The sequence below is a fragment of the Suillus subaureus genome (assembly GCF_016647635.1).
Source record: "Suillus subaureus strain MN1 chromosome Unknown BJ212scaffold_1, whole genome shotgun sequence".
In the NCBI taxonomy this organism is placed as follows: Eukaryota; Fungi; Basidiomycota; class Agaricomycetes; order Boletales; family Suillaceae; genus Suillus; species Suillus subaureus.
In genome coordinates, this window is record NW_024538557.1 from 584,518 (window position 1) to 611,358 (window position 26,841).

Sequence of the window (26,841 nt, forward strand, 5' to 3'; positions counted from 1 at the left end):
TCAACTTGTGTGGTATTGGCGGCCGTGCGTGCTTTCTTCTTACTCATGCTTCGGCGGTTTTTGGTGGCAGACGTGTTCTGCTCTAAGTGTGCGACGACCATGTCTGCTAATGATGGATGGGGAAATGAAATTGTTCCAGTATGAGACCTTGAGGATTCAGGCCTTGGGATACTTCGAGGATGTTGTGCAAAATACTAGTGCAAGTCACATGACCTCGATGTCACTGATCAAGCGAAAAATTGGTCATGGGAAGGGGAGGCTCGCCGCAGGCGAGCTGAGGAACTTGGAAGGGGTCGGCGCTCGGAAGTCGGAAAACCATCCCAGGGGGAAGTCTCTGGGAGTACCGAAACCTCGCTACTGCATCCATTGGCTTTCGGCCAAATGATTTAATACATAAGGTGAAGACAAGTGAAGACAAAGTCCCAACGAGATAGCTTATTTTTGATGTCAGATTCAGATGCCAGCGTTCGATATTACTTACCGGCACAGTTGACATTGAACACCCACCCACACCCACACTTTATTACTACACAGTTCACAGTTCCAACGGAATTCATAACGGTTCGTGTTCCTTGACTCAGACCCTAGCTAACGTGACATCTAATTTAACCCTTAGCCCATCCTAATTTTAACGGTGAGAACACTTCTTCCTTGCAGGGTTGGTTACACCCTGGATTATATTTCTCTTTAACATCGTGGTAAGGCTACTAGTACACTTTCCTGCAGGTTGGTTACACCCCGGATTATATTTCTCTAGTACACTTTCCTGCAGGTTGGTTACACCCTGGATTATAGTTCTCTTCTCTTTAACATTGTGGTAAGGCTACTAGTACACTAATTCTTGTGCTGGATACCAACATCATTCTATCTTCCTTAGGACTGTCTTCCTACTCCCATTCACCTCACACATCTGCTCACACTCAGTTTCACTACTTCTTGCGCTTGCGCTGGATACCAACATCATTCTATCTTCCTTAGGACTGTCTTCCTACTCCCCATTCACCTCACACATCTGCTTGCACTCAGCTTCCCTACTCTTGCACTGGATACCAACATCATTCTATCTTCCTTATTCACCTCACACATCCGCTCGCACTCAGCTTCACTACTTTCCTGTGCTGGATTACCAACATCATTCTATCTTCCTTACAGCTCATTACAATATGGTGTGTCATTCAATATTTCATTCATCCTCATCTTTGACATCCTTGTCCTTGTTCTTTTCCTCATTCTTGTCCTCATTCTTGCCCTTGTCATTTTCTTTTTTCTCCTCCTCCTCCTCCTCATCTTCTTTGTTGTCTTCATCCTCACCATCACTGTTTGGCATCACCTGCCTGTTTATTTTCAATACTGCACACCTCACAGCAGTGACCTGCATGGCCTTGGCAATATTTTCTGCCTGCTTGAAGGTACTTGAGTGTTTGTACACATCTCATATCATGCTTGGCTGGAAGCCTGAGTGGTTTGCGAGTCTCCCCACTTTCTCTTCAAACCTGAACTGCATGAACTGTGTGATATCTGTGGTGTGGATTTGAGGGTCTATGTGAGGAGGGACCCTGGCATTGGCCTCTGGGCTGCTGTTGGTGGTGACAGCTCTCTTGGTATTTTCAATCTTGTTTGTCTGGCCATTGCTGGCACCTGTTTCTGTGAAAGCAAACTTGGAAGTGTGCAAGTGTGGAGTCATTGAGTATATTACTGTGTACTGTAGCTCTTGTTAGCTTGAATTTGCTTCCCTGAATGAATATAGCTAGGAAATTTAAATGTTCTCAACCCACCAATTGGAAATAAAATCAATGGTGACTTGGTGCAGCAGTTAAACCAAAAATTGAATAATGCTAGCATGGTGGTTGTAGTAGTCAAAAGCAAAACAGTCCTGACCCCTAAAACACATTTTTGTTCCATCTCCTGCCACCCCAGTACACACACAATTTCACCATCACACTCATGTCAGTCTTCGAACTGAAGACAGTCCTCACTCTTCTCAAGCACTCAACAGCTGTCTCCCCTCTTGAGAAAAACACCTTTGAGAAAAATTGGAGGGCTAGCATGAGTTTCTCAAGTGGCTTGAAGCACACTTGGTACATACATTTAATCCCTCAACTAACCAAAAAAAAAGGTTGAAAAATGAGTCAGCACATGGAATGAGGCACACAGCCATATGAACAACCCACATCCACAGTTTCAGCTACAGTGGGAATCTGAGATTGTTGAGTATGTCCAGTTCCTGTGGGAGAAGACAAGAACACGGTCAAAGAGAGGTGAGCCTGGCAAGCTAGGAGTGAATGTCCCATTGCTTGGGCCTCGGTTTATGCCTGCATTGTACCTGCACATCCAAAAGCAGTCAGGTGGTGGAGCTGTTGAGCCAAAGGTACAGTACCTCAAGCCACTCAATATTGTGCACCTGTTCTACTACCCGCAGCTTGCACAGTGACACACACAAAACTTGTTTTGTACATGGTCATGACCATATTATGATTTATGCCACTTTATTTTTTTTAAACTATGAAGTCACTTGAATTTTTCTCACAACATTAATTTTATTTGGACATTTCAAAGCATGTTTCACCAAGAAATGGCTTAGCCGTCCATGTAAAATACTTATCTTTCTTGTATATGAAATAAACATGTGTCAACATTTTATGCCATTTATTTGTATCTATGTATCCAAAGCTGTGGAACCTGACAAATTGATACTATAATTAGAAAGATGATGATTGGTAAAGCACAACAACAAGGCAGTGCCAACACAGCCCTTACCAAGCATTATTACAAAGCATGGCAGTGTTATGGTCTTAACACAGCCTTTGCCAAGCATTCTTACCAAGTATTCTGTAAAATTCCAGAGCATTCTATAGTCCTTTCTCATAATGATTCATACTGACTCAGCATGACTCAAATGTGACTCCAATTTAATTTAAGTACATTAGTAATCAATAGCATAGCCACTAGTATAGTAGTATATAAGGGGCTCATTTTTCCCCTCTTGTGAAGTAATCAATTTCATTCCCAAAGTATCAATTATCCAATCAGAGTGAGACAAAGTTTAGGGAAATCAAAGGGGGATCAGTGCATACACCCCTGAAGTTTCTTTACCCCTATTATCTAAGTGAACAAATAAGTGACAACTAGGAGAAATATTAGCTTATTTACTCCATTCTTTTACCACATTCTTCACATATTATTCAGAAGTATTTGAGGCCACACACTTGAGCCATATTTGATTACACAAGTAGTATTCATTTTAGTTCTCTTTTAGACACAGGAAAAGTTCTGTGGGGAGAATCACACATATTATTCATCAATTAGGGAAGACAAATAAGACCTACAATCTGTCAATGAATATTAAGAGCTTGGCCACTTAAGACTACATCAAAGGGTGTACTCTGTTCTGGACTGCATCATACTCATAGTGAGTGCCTGAGCAGCAGAGAGTTGGTTTCGAGGCCATGTATTGGGATGATTTCACTAGTGAATTTGATCTCCATTGCTGAAGATAAGTAAGAAATATCCACAGGGATATATTATAGCTCTAGTCATTGCATACAGCTGCAACATATTATTCTGAAGGTCATAGCACTGCATCACACCAGTTACTGACTTTACTTGAGATCATAGCACTGCCTCAAGCCAGTTATTGATTTCCACACTTCTTTGCCCATTTTACATCACTAGCATTCGCTTGAAAAGTTCAATAGAAAACCCTGTCCCCCATGAATGACTACGTTATCAACTGTTGGTATTTGTCTGAACCATTGTCTTAATAACTGAGGGTCTTATATAAATGTGTGTAAAATGTAATGACACCACAATTACACTAGGATAAGACTTCTTGCCAGTCCTCGATTAACACAGTCTACAACTTTTCTTCTTTCATGGTAGATAACGTGTGAGTTCTTGGGAGGCTTGCTAAACCAATCTATGTGATTAACTTAGCTGGAGCTTTTGTGTTATATCCCAACTTATAAACTTGTCTAGGATAAACCGTCTAGACACTGGAACGTGGTTCCTTGTTAAGATAATCCTCTGTAGAGACTACAGTCTCAAATATGAATACATTGACCAAAGACTGGTTGGTCAAATAGGCACAAAGTGGTGAGAAACTGGTCTCATGAATGAACAGATTGACCAAAGCTCACGTTGGTCAATATCAGATAACTAGGTGAGAAGCTGGTCTCACAAATGAACAGATTGACCAAAGCTCGTGTTGGTCAATATCAGAAACTAGGTGAGAAGCTGGTCTCACAAATGAACAGATTGACCAAAGCTCATGTTGGTCAATATCAGAAACTAGGTGAGAAGCTGGTCTCAAATAAACTAAGTTTCTATTGTAAGAAACTTATGTAATCTCAAGGGAATGTCTTTTCCCTGCACTTGGTACTTCAAAGGGGCTTTCTTTGTAAGCAACAATCTTCACAGTGAGTAGCTCAAACTGAGATTCAAATGATTGCAAGTGGGAGATCCTATTTTTTGGGGGGAGAATGGGCCCTCCTTATATACATTTTGTGTGGGAATATTATGTAAGTAAAAAAGCGGAGCAATGACATCAGAAGTGGAGCAGAATATTCCAGAAAGTGGAGCAGAACATTCCAGAAAATTCCATAGGTGGAGTAATGACATCAGAGGTGAGTCATTGTGGAGCAGAACATTCCAGAACAAATGACATCATAACTTTCAACAGAATACTTGCAGGAGTATCTGTGGAGCCATATGACATCATTATGACATCATACCCTGTAGGTACAATTTTGTGAAGTATCTGATGGGTCAGAGCATCCCCATAGAAAAATAAATCAAGGAAATACTAGAGAAAACAACTCAGAAATAATAATACAATAACAAGACACAAAACATAGGCTTTTTAGATAGGTTTTTGTTAGGCTTTGAACTTTTCTCTATGGTTTTCTCTAGCCAAAGTGAATAAGCCAAAGGCAAGGCAATACCTTAACCTTCTTGCTTCACAATATCAACTAGGTCATTGTGTGATTCCCATCTCACAAATGACTTTTCTTCAAGATATAATAAATTCATGAATCACAGAGGGGAAACTGAACTATATGACCAAGGTTTGAAACCAAGGTATGGGTTGACTAGCCTGATGCCTAAGCTAACAGACTTTGTCTTTTAGGGGGGCTACCTAGTAGTCATGTCCATGCATGATTCCCAAATCATGCAGGACAGCACAGTCTGTTGTAGAGTTTTGCAATGTGGTTAGAGAGCCGGATGTGGTGGGAGCCATGGGTGAATTTGACAAAGAGCATCATTTGACACCTACTGGAAGTGACCCGAATGTTTTGATGGAGGACAAAGTCATGACTGAGTGCAGACAACATCACAATCCCACTTGGTTGGGCGCGCTGCAATGAGTTCCAGCCTTTGTGTGTGCCCTTGACACAGCTGCTGTCAGACCTGAGGTCTTGATCTGAGCACTTGAGACACCATTTTTGGACATGTTTGAGTTGCTCTTGATGGACCTAGCAGAATATGATTGGTGTGAGACTCAATTTCCACTCCTAATGAAGCAGACAGACTTACTTTCTGAGCTGCTGCTGACCACACACCTTTCTTGGCCCATTTATCAAAAGCTGCAAGAAGGCACTGCTCTTGTTCACCACAATCCCAATACTCTGCTCCATGTCCATGTTCTGCATGTTTCTTGAGGATCGCACCTGAAATATCAGCAGCAATGGCACTATGGAATGGGCTTTTGCTTGTGTTCAAGATTGCAGCAATGTATCTGCATTTGGTGAGGGTTCCTGTTAGCCAGGAGAGTAGTATAGCTCATGCCAAAGTTACATACATGGCACTGAAATGCCAGACATCCAGCTTGGCCTCTGTCTCAGGCATGGCAGAAGCCACTGCACTGTGAATATGACAACAGTTGTTGGCAACCATCATCTTTGGTTGTGGGAGGTTGAGGACATTGTGGTGCCACTTGAGGCCATGCAGTAGCTCCATGATCTCAGCATTTGCACATGTCTGACAGAACCGCTTTCAAACAGGGCGATACTATCTATCAGCCTTCAGCTTTTCAAAGTCAGATGGAAGCACTCACCCAAGCAATGATCTCGTTGCTTTCATTCATGTTAAGGTCACGTGCTCAAGGGGGTCAGATCACAAGGGCTTGGCCTCAGCTCATATGCTGTGCCCCTTTCCCGAGTATGTGCCCTTAATTTCCGGGGGCTAGAACAGTCATCTGGAGTTTCCAGGATTTGACTAGGGTGGATAACGGATGTCTGGATGTTACCTGGGCAAGCGGATAAGACTAATCCAGACGAAGTCCAGACTAGAAACTAACAGAGGATGGACTACCCTTAAGGTAGAGTTGGAAATGTAGTCTAGGATGCAATCCTAAGACTTGGAATATGACAAGAGACTTATCTTGAGTCCAGAGGACACAGGAATGAGCAGGAACTAAGATGATATTTGAACTGGAGTATTTCCGAGAGTTACAGGAGGTTTATATACTGTAGGTATCATATAGGAATCAGTCAGCAAACATAAAGGCCATGTATGAAGCATATGCAGAGTCTATTAGTAAGTAGGACAGATCACAAATAATGAACACCAGAAATGAAATGTATGTAATGGATCAATAATCAAAAGGGAAACATGGTTAACCAGAGTCCAGAGACAGGGGCAGTCTAAATGGGGTTGGGCACTGATATAGGATTTGGATTCCGGAAGGGAGATAAAGATAGATCAGATCATTTGAGATCCAGATCTCAGATCCGGATATCTGGAGAAGCGGATTTAGAGTTGAGAGTCCAGAATGGCATATGACAATTCAACACAGTGAGTATCCCACCCTTGATCTCCCTTGCCTTTTGCCCATCCTTGTTTGTCAGTGTTGCCTTGTTTGCTGCCTTGAAGGTGTTATCGAGAGAACTGCATATTGCTGACAAAGAAACAGTGAGTAAGTCTATGTATGTGCTATTTGGCCTTGTAGTACTTACCAGATAGTGACTTTAAGTATAGCATGCTCTCATTCTGCCTGGTGTGAGTCATGAAATCAAGAAAGACCTTGGTGATGATCTCATGCGAGATTGACTTGTTATCATAGCTGAGCTGGTCGTCTGGTTCTGAGAATACTTGAAGCCCAAGTTGTCTTCCCACGGTCATGCCACCAGCAGTGCCATTGAAGTAATGTCCAAGTGTGAGTGAGTTTGAGCTGTTTGATGACTCATAAGTGCTGAATGCCTCAAGATATTCCAGCATTCAGCACTTATACTCAAACAGATGCAGCTCTGATTGTAGGTGTGTTTAGTTAACACATCAACGACAGCACATGGATACTTATGTCGGATATGTTCGTCAAGACCAGCAGATGTCAGAGATGGCTGCAGCTCAACAAGGAGATCAAACAAGTCCTGCATCAACGCACACCGATAGAAAAAGATTGGTATGCCCCCTGCTGCAAGGCCCAAATATGTCAGTTCAATTACTTTTGCCATGCACACAAGACTCATGCAGTATTCTCCAGTGCTCCCAGGACTTCCAATACATTGTGCTCATTGTGGTGAAGCAATAGCCCTTGATGCTGGATTCTGAGTCTGAACTGTGAGTGGTGCTGTTCCTGGCTTTTGGCCTTGACTTTGACGTCTCCTTGCAGCAGTTGCAATGCAGTTGAGCACCAAGAGCCATCTCTTTGCAGAAGATACCATGCAGCTCTCAAGGTCCTTTGCTTGTCCATCCTTCCCAAGTTGTGTCCTTGTCAGACCCACATCTCAGACACTGTTGTCTTGCTAGGATGTGAAAGGCAGAAAAGTCACCAAGTTCACTATCCTTCTATGGTCAACAGTGTCCTGCATGATTTGGGAATCATGCATGGACATGACTACTAGGTAGCCCCCCTAAAAGACAAAGTCTGTTAGCTTAGGCATCAGGCTAGTCAACCCATACCTTGGTTTCAAACCTTGGTCATATAGTTCAGTTTCCCCTCTGTGATTCATGAATTTATTATATCTTGAAGAAAAGTCATTTGTGAGATGGGAATCACACAATGACCTAGTTGATATTGTGAAGCAAGAAGGTTAAGGTATTGCCTTGCCTTTGGCTTATTCACTTTGGCTAGAGAAAACCATAGAGAAAAGTTCAAAGCCTAACAAAAACCTATCTAAAAAGCCTATGTTTTGTGTCTTGTTATTGTATTATTATTTCTGAGTTGTTTTCTCTAGTATTTCCTTGATTTATTTTTCTATGGGGATGCTCTGACCCATCAGATACTTCACAAAATTGTACCTACAGGGTATGATGTCATAATGATGTCATATGGCTCCACAGATACTCCTGCAAGTATTCTGTTGAAAGTTATGATGTCATTTGTTCTGGAATGTTCTGCTCCACAATGACTCACCTCTGATGTCATTACTCCACCTATGGAATTTTCTGGAATGTTCTGCTCCACTTTCTGGAATATTCTGCTCCACTTCTGATGTCATTGCTCCGCTTTTTTACTTACATAATATTCCCACACAAAATGTATATAAGGAGGGCCCATTCTCCCCCCAAAAAATAGGATCTCCCACTTGCAATCATTTGAATCTCAGTTTGAGCTACTCACTGTGAAGATTGTTGCTTACAAAGAAAGCCCCTTTGAAGTACCAAGTGCAGGGAAAAGACATTCCCTTGAGATTACATAAGTTTCTTACAATAGAAACTTAGTTTATTTGAGACCAGCTTCTCACCTAGTTTCTGATATTGACCAACATGAGCTTTGGTCAATCTGTTCATTTGTGAGACCAGCTTCTCACCTAGTTTCTGATATTGACCAACACGAGCTTTGGTCAATCTGTTCATTTGTGAGACCAGCTTCTCACCTAGTTATCTGATATTGACCAACGTGAGCTTTGGTCAATCTGTTCATTCATGAGACCAGTTTCTCACCACTTTGTGCCTATTTGACCAACCAGTCTTTGGTCAATGTATTCATATTTGAGACTGTAGTCTCTACAGAGGATTATCTTAACAAGGAACCACGTTCCAGTGTCTAGACGGTTTATCCTAGACAAGTTTATAAGTTGGGATATAACACAAAAGCTCCAGCTAAGTTAATCACATAGATTGGTTTAGCAAGCCTCCCAAGAACTCACACGTTATCTACCATGAAAGAAGAAAAGTTGTAGACTGTGTTAATCGAGGACTGGCAAGAAGTCTTATCCTAGTGTAATTGTGGTGTCATTACATTTTACACACATTTATATAAGACCCTCAGTTATGAAGACAGTGCAAGAAGGACACATGGCTGCTTCCTCTACCAGAACTTCCAGATGTCAACTCTGGTGAGACCTTTGGACTGGTCATATCGGATAACGCAATCACATTTGGTGGTTTGCTCATCAAGGAAGAGACTCTGGACGCCGAACTCATGCACGACTTTGAGGTTCACACAGATAGCTTCACTGGTGGGACTGTAGATTTTGTGACTGAAGCCAGCTGCAGCATCATGATTGAGGACTGGCAGATTAATCCAGTGCTCCTTGATCAACCTGCTGCACAGCTGCTGCACACTGCCAATGGCTCCAGTACCAAGCCCCCAATGAACAGTATGGTGAGTGGGGGCATCCACCCATTTTTCATTTGTTTAACTGACAAACTTTTCTAGACAGCTTCCAACAATAGCGTTCTTGCTGCCAAAGTCGCACCTCCCTCTCTGATCAAATGCAAGGCCATTTGCATCTCGCCTAACTCCAATGACAAGTCCAACAGCAGGTCCACTACTACAAAACAACCTCAGGCTCTGGGTCCAGCCAGCACCAAGACACTTGACAGCTACTTTGCTTCAGGCCATCTTCTAACATGGCATGGAGAGCCTCAGGCTCCCACTGGCGGTACTGCCACAGAGGTATGTCAGTTCTCACCCCTGATCAATGATATACATCCTACCACAGAAGTATGTCAATTCTCACCCCCAATCAACAATATACATCCTGAATTCTCACAGGCTGCCAGCATTGGCTTTGACAACTCACCAAAGTTCTCACCCCCAATCAATGATATACAGTGGCTCAAAAAACTGTCCACATGTTTTGACATTTTTCACTATCTATGATATTGTGTGAGAACTCACAAATGCCTCAAGGACATGGTTATAGCACATTGTAGTATGGCTTCAGGGCTTTCATTTGAGCCCTACACCGTGGGAATCGGTGGAGATATGGTGGAGATACAAGGCTCACAAAATGGTGACTCATGCGGACAGTTTTTTGAGCACATATTAAAACTATATAAATCATCATTTATGACACCATAACAATCATGCCACCATTAAATAAATCATAAAGTGGTGTCATTATGTCATTTTAAAACCATATCTAACTATACAAACCAAAAATTTCCACATGTCATGGTTATATTCACCATGAAAGCCACCCCCCCTGCTCAAAGGGATAATATCCTCTCTCTTTCCTATTCTGGCCTCTCTGCTTGTCAAATTTCCTCTAGAACTGGAGTATCCAAGTCCACTGTGGCCAAGTTTATCAAAGAAAGTCACACAGACAAGGAAAACTTCTGTGAAGGGCGTCCATCCAAGCTCACCTCTACTGATAGGAGGGCTATTATTCAACATATCACTACAGGAAAGGCTGATAATGCTGTCCAGGTCACCTATTACATCAATTCCACCATCACATTCCCTGTCTCTTCACACACTGTGAGAAACATTCTCAAGACAGCTCATCTCAGGTCAGTAACAAGGAAGAAAAGGCTCTCCTCTCTATCACACATATGCAGAGATGACTAACCTTTGCCTTAGCCCATCAGAATTGGATTACATGAACTGGAAGCATGTTATATGATCATATAAGACCACAATAAATAGGAGTGGGTCAGATGGCAAGGTATATATGTGAAAAAAGAAGGGTGCTAGTCCTCTCTGCATATGTGTGATAGAGAGGAGAGCCTTTTCTTCCTTGTTACTGACCTGAGATGAGCTGTCTTGAGAATGTTTCTCACAGTGTGTGAAGAGACAGGGAATGTGATGGTGGAATTGATGTAATAGGTGACCTGGACAGCATTATCAGCCTTTCCTGTAGTGATATGTTGAATAATAGCCCTCCTATCAGTAGAGGTGAGCTTGGATGGACGCCCTTCACAGAAGTTTTCCTTGTCTGTGTGACTTTCTTTGATAAACTTGGCCACAGTGGACTTGGATACTCCAGTTCTAGAGGAAATTTGACAAGCAGAGAGGCCAGAATAGGAAAGAGAGAGGATATTATCCCTTTGAGCAGGGGGGGTGGCTTTCATGGTGAATATAACCATGACATGTGGAAATTTTTGGTTTGTATAGTTAGATATGGTTTTAAAATGACATAATGACACCACTTTATGATTTATTTAATGGTGGCATGATTGTTATGGTGTCATAAATGATGATTTATATAGTTTTAATATGTGCTCAAAAAACTGTCCGCATGAGTCACCATTTTGTGAGCCTTGTATCTCCACCATATCTCCACCGATTCCCACGGTGTAGGGCTCAAATGAAAGCCCTGAAGCCATACTACAATGTGCTATAACCATGTCCTTGAGGCATTTGTGAGTTCTCACACAATATCATAGATAGTGAAAAATGTCAAAACATGTGGACAGTTTTTTGAGCCACTGTACATCCTGAATTCTTGCAGGCTGCCAATGTTGGCTTCGATGACTCACCAATCACCTCCGATCAATGATATACAGGCATTGACAAAGCAGGCCAGACCCGGTCCCAGCGCTTGTTCTCCATCTCCACAGGTATTGATCCTCACTCACTCACCTTCCAAAATTCAGACGAGTTCAAGTGGCTGTCATACCAAATGACTTTGAAGCGCTGGGCACTGGCAATGGAGGAGTACAATCGCCATCTCATCAAGAAAACGGGCCAGTCAGTCATCCAGAAGAACCCGCAGGCCCTCCTGCATGCACTGGGTGACATTGAGCCCAAACTGATGAACTGCATCATCAAAGATGAGTATACCTGTGAGTTACTGAGTCCTTGCATTCACTCTGTTTTCTGACATCTAGATTACAGCAAAGAGGAACAATGAGACATTTTGGTGCCATCATTGGCCTGTCATGCCCCTCATCAAGGAAGAGTGAGGGAAAAAGGTCAGTCCCAGTCCAAGCCCTTTCACAGTGTGTTCACAATGCTGCTGAACTTGCTTATTTAGCTCTGAAAAGTGCAGACATGCTCACGCTGCCAAACAATCATGTACCCTGGCCCTGAAAACTCACCACTCAACCACAAGTGGAGCTACTGCACTGATGGTGTCAAGCAGGTATCAAAGAGCGGCAAGGATCTCCCTCCCTGGCCTCAGCCTCAAGGCTTGTTCTCCGAAGGCTGCACATTTCACCTGCACGCGTTTTTGTTGGCTGTTCAGTGCATCTACAAGTGCATCTTCATCATGCAGGGACCAGGAGAGATGGACTTGCTTGAAACTGAGGCCTTTGTGAAGCTGCTTGCCTCACGCACTGAGATCCGCAAGGATGGCGCAGTGCTTTTCCAGCTGTTTGCAGACTTCGTCATTGACCCATCGACCCCCCACAACCACATCATCACCCACAATGACAAGCAGTGGCTCAGGATCAACTTCCTCCAGCAGCAGCAGCAGCTGTAGAGAGTCGAGATTCGTGTTTGCCTTGCCATCTAATTTTTTTGCTGTCTAATTTTTCCCCTTCTCCTTCCCACTAATAGTTTACTTGTTTCACATCCACTCCAATGCAGTCTTTCCCCCCCCCCCCCAGTCAATTCACACGGTTCTTGTGTTTTATTGGGCTAATTCAGAAGAGGCTCTTATCTTAAGAATAAGAAAGAAAGGGGTAGGTATGTTCCTGTTTCATTGACTCGTTGCTCGGTCGTCCCGCTAAGTTGTCGCCGTTTGCCTTCGTCGCCTGGGGCAAAATTGTTGAAGTGGTCACGTGATCTCAAACTCACGTGCTTTTTGAATCGGTCGAAACGGTCTCTGTCGGTCTTTGAAAAACGGTCAGACCGTTTGTAAGCCTCCCCTTCCCATGGCGCAGCTGCCGATCAAGCTGACTTTTAGCGTTCCCCGTTAGCCCTTGACATCATAACTGACTAAATGTCGGGTCACACGAAGGACATGAATGACAGCCATACTGAGGGTAATTACAACTTCAATAACTCTGATGTGCTCAGAAAGAGAGCTTTTCAGCCCTGCAGGCCCTGTTTAATTCGCTGATACTCAATGGACCGGATACGAGTCCGTCCTCAAAGCTAACACCTTCACAACTCAAACATCTCGCTCTTAAAATAGATGAGATCCTCGGAGGTGCGAGTGACGGTGAAGGCTTGCAACGGAATGAGAAGGGCGAAGTGCGTCTTTAAACCTATGTCCACTATATGTATTGAATTTTTGATCTGTATTAAAAGCTTCTTAACGACGAGGGTCTCCCGATCATAGACATCACTGAACCTGCTGCGGATATCAGTGATGTTCACTCTCCAGCGGCTCCATTTCATGAGCCGGATCTCACATCAGAATCATCTCTATCTGCTTCAGAGAGGGAACAGCGTCGTCGCACACGAGATCATATTTTGGACATGCTTGAAGAAGAGGAACGGTTGCAATTGGAAAGAGACGAAGCAGAGGAAAGGGAGAAGCGGATGGAGGATATACATAAGCGCAAGGAGGCCGCGAAAACATTTGCTAATCCCAGCTCGCCGGATGAATCCTTGCCACACGAGTCTTACACTTCGGGCAGTGACTCCGATGACGAATCAGATGAGGACCAGCTCGAAGAGGAATTTGATTGGGATTCTGCACAGCACCACCGAGAAGTGGCCCTGGAGTATTATAAGAAGCGTCATGTTATTGGTGCAGAGGCCGCCCAAGCGATGACTTCGCACACGCACGATGATGAAGAATGGAACCAAGGGGTCAGTATATTTCTTCTTGTTCAACCCCGAAATTTCAAAAAGTCGATTACAGGACATTACCCCAAATCAGCGCCAAAAACCTAGCGTGTCGCGTTTCAGGGCTGATCGTATGGCCATGGCATATGACAAATCTACCTCTACTTCGCTTGGTCCATCAGTTATCCCGGCCTCTCGACAAAAATCCTTGCAAGAAGCTATTCGATTGGGAAAAATTGAAAACAACCATCTTGTTGGCGGCGAGGAGGGGGAAAGCGGAAGCGAGGATGAGGCCGTCCGAGAGGTCTTGGAGCTTCTGAGCAATGGCCGCATCCATAATGCTGGTCCCGTGGGCAATGGCCGCATCCAGAATGCTGGTCTTGGTGTCATGCGCTCGACTGTGACAGAATTAAGCGCAGGTCCTGCGAGGAGCGCGGCAGATGCAGCTACCAGCGTTCCGGGAGGAAAGATATCTAGGTTCAAAGCAGAGAGGATGTAGGATGCACCTCAGCGTGCAGGTAGGATGGACGATGAACGATTATAATTGGCTTACTACTCTACAGAAGTAACAATCACACTCTAATTCAAGAAGTCGCGCCGCAGTTGGTACAAACGCATCGTTGAGAACTCGTTTTGTAATTTCGCGGATCCCTATATCTTCGATGGCCAACAAACCACGAACGACGCGCGGGCCTGCTATCTGACTCGTCGAATGGAGATGAAAAATGGCAGAATAATTAGAAAGCCCACGAGTAGCTCAGTGTATCTTGCATCAAAGCTCAGCATTTTGATAAGTGGAGGTATATTCAACGCAGGGTAGATAATACTCCGAAGGGGTAGACCAACCCACTCCCGTGTGAGGTGTCCATATCCAAAGACGTAGTGGTGGGTGGGTTCTAATGCCTGGAAGTATTTATCTAGCTGGAAGAAACCTTGAATGCTAAGAGCGGCCATCAAAGATGTAATATCAACCCATATATTGACTAGCTATATGTAATGCAGATAATACTATCGTTGGGCCAGAGTTGCAAAATGGTAGAGAGTTACAAAACACCTCATAGCATACACCACAACACATTCTGGACCTCCTACTCTTGTATATGAGACCTTTTATCACTGATCTATAGTACTTTATTTTATTTTTCAAATAGAAAACATAATGAATGCCCTCGGCATCAAATTTATCGCCTCAGGTCATCTGTTTTCATGTAAAGCAATTAGAGGAAGTGTAGATCCCAGCCAAAAAAATTTAGCTTTTTTTTGAGAGGTTCTCTATACCGATCCTCACCTCCTCCACATTTTTATAGCGAGAGCAAAGCAGAGTTACTGTTGTTATCGACGATGCAATCAAGACAGTTAGAGAATGCTCAAGCGTGACAATTGTGAGCGGAGTATCAACTCTGATTACCCAACGCTACCGAGGATTTGGGTGTGCTGTTCGTCGGAGTTCAAACGTGCCGCTGTGACAAAGTGTGACACCTCCGCCAACACGCTCATGGGAAGTTTTGCAACTCTCTACTGTTCCTAACATTTTGAGTCGGCATCCTTCTGGCAGTGTCATTTCAGCACATCTGTTTATTCTGTAAGCTGGAGCTCCCTTATTACACATGTAGCCACGGTTTTGTATAATTTTCTCATCTTAATGTGTAGCAAACAATGAGATATGAAATGAGGTCGTCAGATTTTGCAACTCTGGCCCAACGATAGTAACTGTAGTCTGTCACAATATGGCAGTTGGTTAGGTAGGTTGTGTACGAAGCATGCTGAGTGTAGCTTGTTAATCACTGGCATGCCACATGGAGAGTTCATAAAATAGATACATAAAACAATAGAACAAAATATACACTGTAACTCTGTGAGGAGATATGAATACAATCTGGACATACAGTGGATATGAGATGGTCACTTGAGAGAACTGAGGGACTCGCCCCCTAAACGATATTAATGTTGACTATGTTTAATTTCGAAATCAGAATGTCCTTGTCTAAATACCATTGATTTCCCACGTCAATAATATATTTGGTCGACTAAGTAATTAAATCTACCCAAGAACGCGCTTCGTCTCACTTATGAGCAGCGTCTATGGCATCGTTAGCGTTGGTCCTTCGCGTCGTAATCGCTCTTAGCACCCAAGGATTCTTCCAGCCAGATGAATACTTTCAGGCGTTAGAACCTGCCCACCATTACGTCTTTGGATATGGCCACCTCACATGGGAGTGGGTTAGTCCAGCACCCCTTCGGAGCATCATCTACCCTGCGTTGAATATACCTCCCTTTTGGCTCATTAAAACGCTGGGCCTTGATGAAAGATACCCTGAGCTACTCGTGAGCATTCTATTTCTTCTGTAATTCTTCACCTTCATTCGACGAGTCAGATAGTAGGCCCACGCATCATCCATGGTTTGTTGGCTGCCATCACAGATATAGGGGTCCGTGAAGTCACAAGACAAGTTCTCAACGATGCGTTTGTACCAACGGCGGTGCGATTTCTTGGATTCGAGTGTAATTGACGACTGAAGTTGATCTCTTGCAGTACTTTGTCTCTCTGACATCTCTATTCCATTCGTTGTCACTTTCACGTTCCATGTCGAATTCCCTTGAGACATCGTTGACAACAATTGCACTAAGCTACTACCCCTGGGACAATGCACGGTCCATGCAGGTGCAGTTGTCAGTCACCCAAACTGGCTGTCATTGTGACAAGACATCTCATATGTAAGGAACAGGACTAGAATGCGCTTGTGTATTGTGTTCGCTGCGCTGGCGTGCGCAATCAGACCCACCAATGCTATCATCTGGGTTTACATGTTTGGCCTTCTCGTCCTGCGTCTTGGGCTCCGCCTGAGTCAGGGGTCCATTTTCATTCGCGATTGTTGTGTCATCGGGTTAGTTGCATTCGTCCATTTGCGCGAAGCAATTGGCAACTCAGAATTTTCACAGAGTTATGACTATCCTTGCAGTCTTTGCGCTCGATTCAGCCTTTTATGGCAGGCCCACGCTGAGTTTGTACAATTTTCTGCGTGTCAATGCATCGCCCGTGTCTTTGTTCTACGGCTCCAGCTCTTGGCATTATTACCTGTCTCAGGCCCTTCCAATTCTCAGTTCTACATCCTTGCCATTCGTGCTGCATGGTATGCACCTTGCAGTCAAGAACGACGAGAAAAAACTGAAGACAATGCTCGGCTGTATCGTTTTGACATTGACGGTATTCTCATTTGTTGGACATAAAGAATGGCGTTTTCTCCACCCACTCCTGCCGATGTTACACATCTTTGCGTCAAGGTCCCTAGTGGAACTGTATCGTCGCAGCGCGAAAGCAGAGGTCAAAGTTTCCCGGGGGAAGAGAGAGAACGCGATACCTAAAACCTTCTCACTCTCAATTCGCACTCGAGATCTATGCCTTCTCCTACTGGCCGTCCCAGCCTCAATATATGTGGTATTCTTCCATTGCGTAGGACAAATCAAAGTCATGTCGTATTTGCGGAGCTTGCCTCCCGAGAGCCTGACGTCCGTGGGGTTCTTGACACCTTGCCATTCGACCCCATGGCAGGCCTACCTTCACCGGCCCGAGCTCGCGGCACCCGGGAGAATGTGGGCTCTCGGGTGTGAGCCACCACTGGGGTAAATTATCATCATTGTCATAATTTTCACTTGGGTTTGATATTTTGCCCTCAGGCTTCAACATCCTAGCGACTATAAGGACCAGACAGATATCTTTTTCGAAGCGCCTCTAGAATATATGCGAACGCATTTTCCATCGCGTGTGGACATTTCGTACCCTCCTTCACCCTTCGCTTCATCGGTACCAAACGTCACATTCATGGAAACACTTCAGGTTATTGAACAAAGTTCACGATCCTGGGATTTAGGCTGGCGGCATGAGTGGCCACAATATATAGTGCTATTTGGCGCGCTTCTACGGGAGCCGGGCGTGTTGGACCTATTCCGGGATCAGGGCTATGAAGAGGTATGGAAGGGTGGGTTTGAGTGGGAAGGAGAGGGCCAGAGAAGGGGCGCTGTTCGGGTCTGGAAACATATCCATTGAATTCATCCTCAGCCGCAAAAAATCAAAAATCATCTAACGTATATGATTGAACATGAAAATAATTTGATTGGGCGAGGGTGGAATTTGAGGGATGTAAAATATGTATCTGAGAAATTAATAGGCTACATCACATGCCAGGTGGCCAAATGTTCAATGGAGATCATCTACTTTGCATTCTGACGTTGCATGCGTGTGAGCTGCGAGGACAAGATGTGTTAGTAAGGAAGTTGATCCGAAGAGGGATGACTGACTCTGCGACGCTTCTTCAACCTAGATAGGAGAGAAATCAGTCAGTCTATCATCCCATCACATTGGAATATGAAACATACTTGTGCTTCTTCATCTTCTTTCGCTTCTTACGCTTTGTGCTATCAGCGTAGATAGTGACCCACTCCTGTGCAGACTCTTTCGCGTTAACCGCGCTATCTTCTGCAGTCTCCCCACCCAAACCAAGTTTTGCCAAGGTGTTTTGCCAGGACACTATTCCACCCACGCGGTTCATGACCAGTGCATGACCTAGCTGCCTCGCGGCATCAGCATCGGTCTCGAACGAGGATTCTGGCGGCTCGTCGAGGGTAGGAAATTGCGCCGACTGCAATTGAGTCTTTGGCATCTCTTCCGGTAACTGAAAAAGAGGCGCATCCTGGGGCGCAGACTCAAAGATGGTAGATGGCGGCTGAGATAAGAGCAGAAGTGGTCGGTGCAACGAGAAAAATTGGTGGAGATTGAAATCCTGTGACGATATTGTGGGATGAACTTGGTGATGAAATTGGCTTGAAAACGCTGAAGGGGATGTAAATGGCAAGGAAGGATTACTTCGTGTTGCGTCGACTGCGTTCGAGGCTGGAGTTGAAGGATTTTCATCTGCGCTTCCGACCTTCATCTTGCCGCTCCCATTCCCAGAGCTGCTACTGCTCGTTCCGTCACTGGATACGACGCTGGTGTTTCCATTATCAACCTTTGCTCTGCCAGAAGAAATGACAGGCTTGGGAGGTTTAGCAGAATTGAAGTATCGACCTCCGCCTGGTTTAGACGAGAAAAAAGAGGAATATGCTCTACAATTCGCCGCTGGCGATTTGAAAAGACGTGGTAGGAAAGACATAAGTGTCTTCCTTCTGGCGTCTGGCCAGTAACAGTGATTCGGAGGACTTGCTGTTGTGTACAATTCAAGAGAAGTGTTCGACCAAAATGGGTCAACATTGCTGTGGCGCATGAATCGGCCGAAATATCTAACTTGCAAGCGGCGGCCCTTCCTGCCTCTCACTCACATGCTCTCTACATGTTGAACACTGGATATTTAATTATTTGGTACACGATACACCACCATTCTCCAATTTTTTGAAATCCGCTCAGCGCTGATTCACCGGAACGCCGTCGGAAACCGGAAGACCCACAGTTGTGAGAAAATGTGGGGATACTAGCAGTGTACTTGTACCACCACCACCACCACATACCTGGATCATTGGCGCAGGGCGCCCGCCACACCAGTTCTATTAATTGATTAATCTCGATATGTCCGTCTCCCCTCCTGTATTCAATGTCCATACGCCCACATCTTCTTTCGCGCTCATCCACTCTCGTAAGCATTTCAACAATAATATGATGAAGCTGACCGTATGTCTATCAGTCAAAGATGATACTATACAGCAATTGTATGACAAGCTTTCGAGGAAATCAAATACAGGCTTTCATGGAAAGCGCGTTGGTCCTGGTTGGATCAAGTACAATTGGAATGACGCAGTGTGGAATATGGATGATGGTATTAGTCCCTATGCATCCACCCGCCCTTTCCTTACTAAAATGCCTGATGCAGAAAGTGACTACACCATTTTTGTGTGGAGGCAGAAAGCACCGTCTTCATCCGAACAGCCTATATCCGACATAACACCAACCCTCCACGTCCACGATCCCACAGCCCAACTCCCAGAGCCACCTGCGTATTGCAACCCATCCTTTTACCTATTCAGCTCTACACGTGTAGCTTCGCCGCGCCCTCGGTCAGCGCGGAGCGCCAAGTCTCACAAGTCTAGGGCAATTCATCCTAATCCACCAGATGCCGAAGGGATCTCAGGGGCTGCGAAGCACAGAAGAGATTTTGAGAGATTTCATAGCGAAAACGGTGTACGTACTGTTTTGGGCACTATCGGCCCAGTTGACAATGGTAGGCAGGCGCTTGTTTGGTCTTACATGCACACTGAAATTCAAGATCTTTATAGTTCGCATGCTCTTAAAGAACGGTTACCGCCATGTCTACATCTCACGCAAGTTTGCGTTAAGGCACGGGTTTATTCCAGGAGACGCAGCACCAGGGCACTATGGCTACAGCGGCCTCGTCAACCTTGGCAAATGGCCGATCACCTTGAAGACAGCTGCGGATTTCACTGATGGCACACATACTAACGGCGTCTCAAATGCACCGCAGAGTTTGAATCACTCGCGACCCAGCAAGTCAAAGACCGTTTCTGTCCCCGTCTTCTTATCCGAGGAGCCGCACTTTGACGTCGTGCTTGGCCGTTCGTTCTTTGAGAAACGCCAAATAAAGACTTCATCCATAGATCCTACCGAGGTCATCTGTCTTGACACTGGGGACAAAATCGAGTGTGAATTGGTCATACTCAAAGATGGTAGGGGTCAGATTGTCACTGTTACATAGCACATCGGTAAAATGGACATATGATATTGAGCATTTGCTGTACACGGAATAATGCATAGGATACGTCACAAGTATGGATTTTGCTCTGACCAGATAGGTCCGCTGTCCCACGACAGTGTGATAGGATCTGGGATAGAATCTATCTCTTTCACATAATGGGTTCCTTCTCGAACACTAAAAATGCCATGCCTATGGATATGAATGTTCGCCACCAACCCGATCATGAGACAATATGTATCACTTACTGTTCCTCGATGTGGCAAGTCATGTTTCGTAGAAGCCTACCAGCACCTACACTTCGTCGACATAGAAGGCATCGATATGTTCTTGGCGGCCTCACAGATAGGAGCTGCGATTGCAGTCGTGACTTGCTACCTTCAAAAACTTGATCTCGATTGTTGTGTAAATGGTTGTGTTCGAGCTGCAAAGGTTTCAGATACCAAGAGTGAAATCAAGAACACAGAACATACGCCCTTCCTCCAATGCATGATAGTCTTGCCATCAGGATGACATGCGAAGCAGTAAAATGGGCCGCTTGTGTTGTCCATATGTGCAAGCGTAGCGGTCCGAGGATCCTGATAGCAACTGCGAATGACATGAATGGCGAGTACTGTGGAGGACCTGAATTTCGGAGACCACGGAGAAGAGCCGAGCGAATAATATGCGATGCGGGTCACTTGTTCCTTAAAAGAATCATTCTTTTCCTTGCTTGAGCCCTTTGAAAAATCAAGGTTGCAGTTGTGCGCAACAGCATCAATCCAGAAGAAGAACTGTTCACATGAGTTGCAGACAAAGACACTGGTTGCAAGTTGGTGGATATCTCCAGCTGGCACGTATTCCTTTGGGTACCCATTCGTGATGATTGCAGCGAGCTGTTGATCAACCTGTCTCCGCCAGTTCCTCACCAGGTTAGGAAGAGCAACAAAAGCCGGTAAAAAGGTATCACGCTCTACTACGACATGGGCGGGTGATCTGATGATGTCGTCGAAAGGTTTGAACCGCGCAACGTCAGCGACATGAGGTAATACGTCGACGTCAGTGTTCGGAAATGATGCAGGTTCACTCAAGAAATCGATCCATGCCTGGAGGAGAATCCTCCGTCGGGAATTATAGAGCGTTTCTTCCATGCGAATGGTTCGCATTTCTGACATATATTCCGTTAGAATTGGGCGGATGCGGCTCCAAACTGTGAGATTAAATTATTTACAGAGCTTCAAAAAAAATCATTACACGAACTTCGAGTAGTAAGAGGCCGTGAATCTTTGATGGCACGATGTTTGGATATTTTCCACCAAGTATGATAATCAATCTCAGGTTTCCACCCTTCTGTTTCCAACCACTCCTTGATGCTAGAACCGGATGTCAGCGAACATAAAAGCTAGCTTACGATTGAACTTACACTCGTTTTCGCGACTCTCGTATTTGATGTAACTCATCAGATCGGGCCCTGTTGACTCCAGAGAGCCATGCTTTGCAAGCATCAGCGTGCTTCAAGGCCACATCATTTATAATTATGAAACCCGCGAGTGAAATGTGGCATACCTCGCGAATAGCACGCACGGCCTTCTTTGTTTCTTCGATGACCAGTGTTTGCTCGGCACAGTCTAAACCGTTGAGCCGAAGACTGAGAGCCTCGTACTGCGATGTTTGGATCATCTCCGTGAACCCTATCCGTTATCAATGTCAACCGGGCCGGTGCATGAGAGATGGTACTCATACGTAAGCGCAAGTCACGGAATATATATGTTGGGAGAAGTTCAGTTAAGTTTGGACAGAGCCGAGTGATCACAGGTTTTGAATATGCTGGTTCCATACTGAAAACAATATTCATTTAGAGCAAGAACGTGCAAGGGAACTTCGTACTTTGTATGGATTCTCAGACACGGCCCACAATATTTTACTCGAAACTGCCAGATGATGTTGAACCCGATTCCATTGCAGTTCTGTACGTTTCTTGTTGGAGGATGCCTTTATGAAAATGATGGAAGACGACCCACGTGACAGTGTGGATCAAATGTAAGGTAAGCATACTGTGGCTCACTCAGATCTAGTGGACATTCGGGGAGGTTCGGAACAAGTGACCGCGAGGCTCTCCAAATGAAAGCGTTCGATTTTCGCATAAGCAAATTCCTAAATGCCTTAGACGTGCGAGCTAGACTGAGGAGGTCAAGCGGTTTCAAAAACCCGAAAATCTATTGCGATAGATAATGATTGAGCTGGATGTATACTACATAGGAAGTGAAGCTTACTTCGAAAAGAACATCCAAGCTCATGGTGGGTAATAGGGAGAGCCCTCCCCTCCTAGCTCTCGACCTAACTGGCTTAGTGTCCTGATCTTCTACTAGTGAAGATTCAGAGCCTTGGGCATCTTCATATTTGGGTCTCTTCATTAGGTCTGCAACATAAAGAACGTCAGCAAAAGGCAGACGTGGTCAGTAGTGCCAACTCACGCAAGTGATGTCGCTTTGGGGACGTCATTGAAAAGGGTGTCACAGGGCCGTAGACCGCCGGGGGACAGGGCGTCCTCGGAATAGCACTCAGGGAACTCTACAGGGTAGAGTACCGAACAAGGATGAGAACGGTCTTTTCAAGAAAACGATTGAAGCGAGTTGAGTACTATCTGAGTACGGCGGGAAATGTTTAAGTATTGGAGAGAAAGCATGGAATACGCGCTGCATGATTATATGGTGCTGATTATCATTAACGCGTGCCCTTTGTTAACTTTAGCTTAAACAGCACCGAGCTTATTAAGCAAGACTTAATCCGCCGCCTGCCACCACCTATTTGACATCTTCGTGGTGATAGTGGCAGATATTACTACCAAACAAGGATGCTCGGCTCGAATGAGAAACTTTTACTTCAGATTATTATACGTGCGCGTGTGGCTAAGTCCAGGAGGGTAGCTGTTCCGCGGACCTCGCCCCAATAGTAAGTACTAGATGTAGGCAATTTCCTTTTGGGATGAAACATATTTACAAGCTCTTATAGCTGCTAAGCGACATAGTCTCCAACATGCCGGCTCTCTTCCTTCATTTGGCTACAGCAAGAACGCCCCCACCAGTTCCCGAACATGGCGAGTGCTATCACCTGTGACACGAATAGCCACACTCATACGTGGGTGACAATTCTTTATGATCCATGGCTAGTATGCCCTCAGCGCCTTCATAACATATCGGCTATGCGGCCGCATCGCTGTTTAAGGTACCAATCCCATTGCAATTATTAATGCCATTCGCGGCTGAGTGCTGAAGAGCATGACGTGTGAGAATATCAGAACCTCGAGGTTCACGGCTACTAGCTGCCGAGCTCATCGAAGGCCCGGAGCTCAATCGATGACTCGTTTTCTTCAACTGTTGAATACATCTTGTGATGAGGATACCAAGCGGATCAGCTTTGTGCCATCGCAACAAGGCATAACAGCGACTGTTTCAATACTGTACAAATCTCTTGGACGATCCCCTGGAAAGGGTCACACGATCATCGTCCGAATGTTTTCCACCAGCATCAGAAGGAGTGAGAACTCTTGGGAAACAAACTCGACTGTGGGGCGTTTTCATAATGCTGTCAATGTTGATAACATCAAAATGATTAAATACCGTCATCATATGGGGGCGCCCGGCGTTTCGCCTTCGCTTCTTCAGAGCAATGCAGAGACTCCGAGTTGCTCCAGGCCCAGGAACTTCCACCTAGGGGGAATGGTGTGGCATCTTCCATGCGGGAAGCACGTTATATCCAATACGGTGGCATAGGGAAACATAAGAATCGTCAACACATTGAGAGACACGACTTTGTACTTCGGTCTGAATTACATGCCATGTGATAAGGCTACGATGGTTTAGAAATCTTAGACCGGTTAGCATGATCTATCTCAGGTAGCTATGCTCTACTATTAAAAACTCACCAGCAACGTGCCTCGTAGATTTACGCATGCCTCTTTGCGGCCTGCGCAAACGCCATCCAATAATAAATTCGCTTCTGCGGGTGTCGAGGGTGGATCGTGCGCCCACTGGTCTCTGTACAGATCAGAGTGCTGATTCCACGTGTCGATTGAACTTTCAGCATCTTATCGTAATCGACCATTTCCGAGTCACAACGGGCTCTTGGACTGTTTTGCATTTGTGAAGATTGCAATCAGAAGTGCCATCACGGCGTGTGTAAGGTCGTTATTTTCTGCCTAGACCAAGGGTTAATATTACCATTACTTACAGACTTAGTGGATCCTGGAACCGAACCTGATTGAACACCGTAAGGTTCACGATTACTAAAAGCACTGGATGACTAAGCAGATCACGCCCTTCAGAATCCTTTCGCTCTTTCCAAGATGTTCCTTTGGGAAACTGTTTATTGTGACTCATTGTCACCTTGACGGTTGTCCATACCTTAATTCTCGCCTAGCATGTCTGGAATCTGTAGACCACGTCTTGCCGAGGAGCGCAAGCAATGGAGAAAGGACCATCCCTTCGTAAGCCCCCCGCTTCTTCCATGCGTTTGAAGCGCTTTCATTTGGACTCGCTATCTTGTGCCACTTGCTCAATTCAAATATTCCTCTCGATATTTTAGGGATTCTACGCAAAGCCAGTGAAAGGTGCAGATGGCTCCATGAACCTCATGGAGTGGGAAGTGGGTATTCCTGGAAAGGCTGGTGTAAGTCTCAATCACAATATGCGCGCCATTTACTCATAACTACTCCCGCAGACGCCTTGGGAAGGTGGTCTATTCAAGCTTACCATGACCTTCCCTGAAGGTGATTCACTTTTTGTATTTCTGGACTGCCGCCACTGACTAATCGTAACGTGTAGATTATCCGTCTAAACCACCGAAGTGTACGTACAACCGAACCTGACATTCGCTTAAATATGAGTGTATGGCGTACAGGTAAATTCACGCCTCCTCTCTTTCATCCAAATGTCTATCCGTCAGGAACCGTCTGTCTTTCCATCCTTGACGAAGAAAAGTCATGGAAGCCAGCAATTACCATAAAACAAGTCCGTGAAGTATTAATATCCATGCTATCAATCTGATTTTCATGTCATTAGATTCTCCTAGGCATCCAAGATCTTTTGGATGATCCGAATGTAAACGATCCGGCGCAAAGCGACGCCTACACTATGTTCAAGTACGTATTTTTTCACCGGTCTATATGGCATGGGAATATCAGGGTTTATCTCTCTCAAAGAAACGACAAGGTTGCCTACGAGTAAGTTGTCGCAAGACATCTGGAACACCGGCTGACCATTCGTAGGCGAAGAATCCGGCAGCAAGCCCGGGAGAATATACCGAAATAAATTAACAACCGTGTGTCTGTAGTTATCTCCGCAATGAGAACATCAGAATCTCAAGTGGCAATGTTCACATTATGGATCTGACTCTTCTGCTTCCTAACCTTACTGGCCGTGAATGATGCACTTTTTAAGATGGCGGATCTATTACATGTGTGTCCAAGGAATGCCTTTGAAGAAATGGACACGTACGTCGCATTCTGTACAGTCAATGGTGTAGGTGGCTTGAAAGCGAGCACGTAAGGGGCACCCCTGGTTTATATTTGTTGCTCCAGCTTCCAAGAGATCGTCAGGTTCTGTATTCTTCTTGAGTCATTAGTCCCTTCCCACTTGCCATCTGTTATGGATTATCGGTCGTGTGCCTCCGAGGCTGCAAAATGACCTATGCCTCGAATGTTTAACCAAGTTGATGAATGGGTAATTAGTTGGTGACCGGTGGATTTCGAATTACCACACGACTCGCAAGACATTGATATTGTATTCACCGATTGACGTGTGGTTATGATAGTCACCTGTTCTGTTAGCTATATTCACCGGTCGAAAATAACTGCCAAATTCGTCGACGGTTTTTATCACCGTGTACTTTCACGCTCAAACTTGCAGCTGTGAGTCGCACTGTTACTAGGTTGTACCCCTTCAAATCGCGCTTCTTTGATTTTCGGTGTGCGGCGTCGACGTCAGCCCCTCTACATAATTACTTATTCCCACAACCAGCCTCTGCCGTCAAACGGTAATCCAACTTGAAGAACATTTTTCTCTCATCTCGCAGCTTCCCTGGCTCTCGATCGATTGATTCCAAACATACACCCCCACCCAATGTAGACTGCGGACGTCAGATTGATTAACCACCGTGAATGCATCACTGACTACACATCACGTGCACGTTTCTCGCAAGTTTAAGACTCTTCAAGCAATCTTCAAGATCCCTGTCAATCCAAACGACCCTCTTGAATATCGTAACCACGAACTCTACAACGCCCGAATACCTTGCGTTCCTTCCTATCCAGGGTAAGTA

At 44.9% G+C, this 26,841-nt stretch overlaps 12 protein-coding genes across 12 annotated transcripts; 8 read left to right on the plus strand and 4 right to left on the minus strand.

Annotated features, from left to right (window-relative positions):
* The first annotated feature begins 853 nt into the window (after nucleotides 1–853).
* BJ212DRAFT_1309242 (uncharacterized protein) lies at nucleotides 854–1,775 on the plus strand. Its single transcript, XM_041333922.1, has 3 exons — nucleotides 854–875; nucleotides 896–947; nucleotides 1,042–1,775. The coding sequence occupies exon 3, from the start codon at nucleotides 1,164–1,166 to the stop codon at nucleotides 1,533–1,535; it is 372 nt and encodes a 123-aa protein (XP_041199764.1). The 5' UTR covers nucleotides 854–875; nucleotides 896–947; nucleotides 1,042–1,163; the 3' UTR covers nucleotides 1,536–1,775.
* A 383-nt stretch (nucleotides 1,776–2,158) lies between these two features.
* Nucleotides 2,159–2,431, plus strand: BJ212DRAFT_1258201 (uncharacterized protein; the record flags this gene model as incomplete). Its single annotated transcript, XM_041329922.1, has 1 exon — nucleotides 2,159–2,431. The coding sequence occupies one exon, from the start codon at nucleotides 2,159–2,161 to the stop codon at nucleotides 2,429–2,431; it is 273 nt and encodes a 90-aa protein (XP_041199765.1).
* Nucleotides 2,432–5,134: 2,703 nt separating this feature from the next.
* BJ212DRAFT_1294336 (uncharacterized protein) lies at nucleotides 5,135–5,955 on the minus strand (the record flags this gene model as incomplete). Its single annotated transcript, XM_041332199.1, has 4 exons — nucleotides 5,135–5,184; nucleotides 5,273–5,471; nucleotides 5,533–5,734; nucleotides 5,798–5,955. 4 exons carry the CDS (start codon nucleotides 5,953–5,955, stop codon nucleotides 5,135–5,137), a joined length of 609 nt encoding a protein of 202 aa, XP_041199766.1.
* A 767-nt stretch (nucleotides 5,956–6,722) lies between these two features.
* Nucleotides 6,723–7,215, minus strand: BJ212DRAFT_1474126 (uncharacterized protein; the record flags this gene model as incomplete). Its single annotated transcript, XM_041339043.1, has 2 exons — nucleotides 6,723–6,895; nucleotides 6,954–7,215. The coding sequence occupies 2 exons, from the start codon at nucleotides 7,213–7,215 to the stop codon at nucleotides 6,723–6,725; spliced, it is 435 nt and encodes a 144-aa protein (XP_041199767.1).
* Nucleotides 7,216–11,792: 4,577 nt separating this feature from the next.
* On the plus strand, nucleotides 11,793–12,075 carry BJ212DRAFT_1474129 (uncharacterized protein; the record flags this gene model as incomplete). Its single annotated transcript, XM_041339044.1, has 2 exons — nucleotides 11,793–11,955; nucleotides 12,008–12,075. 2 exons carry the CDS (start codon nucleotides 11,793–11,795, stop codon nucleotides 12,073–12,075), a joined length of 231 nt encoding a protein of 76 aa, XP_041199768.1.
* A 77-nt stretch (nucleotides 12,076–12,152) lies between these two features.
* Nucleotides 12,153–12,455, plus strand: BJ212DRAFT_1247085 (uncharacterized protein; the record flags this gene model as incomplete). Its single annotated transcript, XM_041329671.1, has 1 exon — nucleotides 12,153–12,455. A coding segment is annotated over one exon (303 nt), but the record flags the coding sequence as incomplete, so codon positions are not given.
* A 431-nt stretch (nucleotides 12,456–12,886) lies between these two features.
* BJ212DRAFT_1309252 (uncharacterized protein) lies at nucleotides 12,887–14,687 on the plus strand. Its single transcript, XM_041333923.1, has 4 exons — nucleotides 12,887–13,098; nucleotides 13,149–13,309; nucleotides 13,367–13,873; nucleotides 13,926–14,687. The coding sequence occupies exons 1-4, from the start codon at nucleotides 13,056–13,058 to the stop codon at nucleotides 14,346–14,348; spliced, it is 1,134 nt and encodes a 377-aa protein (XP_041199770.1). The 5' UTR covers nucleotides 12,887–13,055; the 3' UTR covers nucleotides 14,349–14,687.
* Nucleotides 14,688–15,931: 1,244 nt separating this feature from the next.
* Nucleotides 15,932–17,894, plus strand: BJ212DRAFT_1257613 (glycosyltransferase family 22 protein; the record flags this gene model as incomplete). The annotated part of the gene is made up of 6 exons (XM_041329871.1): nucleotides 15,932–16,174; nucleotides 16,225–16,329; nucleotides 16,383–16,519; nucleotides 16,576–16,734; nucleotides 16,790–17,470; nucleotides 17,525–17,894. The coding sequence occupies 6 exons, from the start codon at nucleotides 15,932–15,934 to the stop codon at nucleotides 17,892–17,894; spliced, it is 1,695 nt and encodes a 564-aa protein (XP_041199771.1).
* Nucleotides 17,895–18,192: 298 nt separating this feature from the next.
* BJ212DRAFT_1256348 (uncharacterized protein) lies at nucleotides 18,193–18,996 on the minus strand (the record flags this gene model as incomplete). The annotated part of the gene is made up of 1 exon (XM_041329784.1): nucleotides 18,193–18,996. One exon carries the CDS (start codon nucleotides 18,994–18,996, stop codon nucleotides 18,193–18,195), a length of 804 nt encoding a protein of 267 aa, XP_041199772.1.
* A 410-nt stretch (nucleotides 18,997–19,406) lies between these two features.
* On the plus strand, nucleotides 19,407–20,737 carry BJ212DRAFT_1492089 (uncharacterized protein; the record flags this gene model as incomplete). The annotated part of the gene is made up of 3 exons (XM_041341497.1): nucleotides 19,407–19,473; nucleotides 19,522–20,055; nucleotides 20,111–20,737. 3 exons carry the CDS (start codon nucleotides 19,407–19,409, stop codon nucleotides 20,545–20,547), a joined length of 1,038 nt encoding a protein of 345 aa, XP_041199773.1. The 3' UTR covers nucleotides 20,548–20,737.
* Nucleotides 20,613–23,025, minus strand: BJ212DRAFT_1474135 (uncharacterized protein; the record flags this gene model as incomplete). The annotated part of the gene is made up of 9 exons (XM_041339045.1): nucleotides 20,613–20,736; nucleotides 20,793–20,968; nucleotides 21,018–21,733; nucleotides 21,784–21,896; nucleotides 21,947–22,035; nucleotides 22,090–22,214; nucleotides 22,589–22,739; nucleotides 22,797–22,942; nucleotides 22,998–23,025. The coding sequence occupies 9 exons, from the start codon at nucleotides 23,023–23,025 to the stop codon at nucleotides 20,613–20,615; spliced, it is 1,668 nt and encodes a 555-aa protein (XP_041199774.1).
* A 1,845-nt stretch (nucleotides 23,026–24,870) lies between these two features.
* Nucleotides 24,871–26,088, plus strand: BJ212DRAFT_1309300 (ubiquitin-conjugating enzyme/RWD-like protein). The gene is made up of 8 exons (XM_041333924.1): nucleotides 24,871–25,009; nucleotides 25,108–25,191; nucleotides 25,243–25,291; nucleotides 25,347–25,370; nucleotides 25,423–25,532; nucleotides 25,584–25,663; nucleotides 25,724–25,744; nucleotides 25,790–26,088. Exons 1-8 carry the CDS (start codon nucleotides 24,944–24,946, stop codon nucleotides 25,830–25,832), a joined length of 477 nt encoding a protein of 158 aa, XP_041199775.1. The 5' UTR covers nucleotides 24,871–24,943; the 3' UTR covers nucleotides 25,833–26,088.
* Nucleotides 26,089–26,841: the final 753 nt, after the last annotated feature.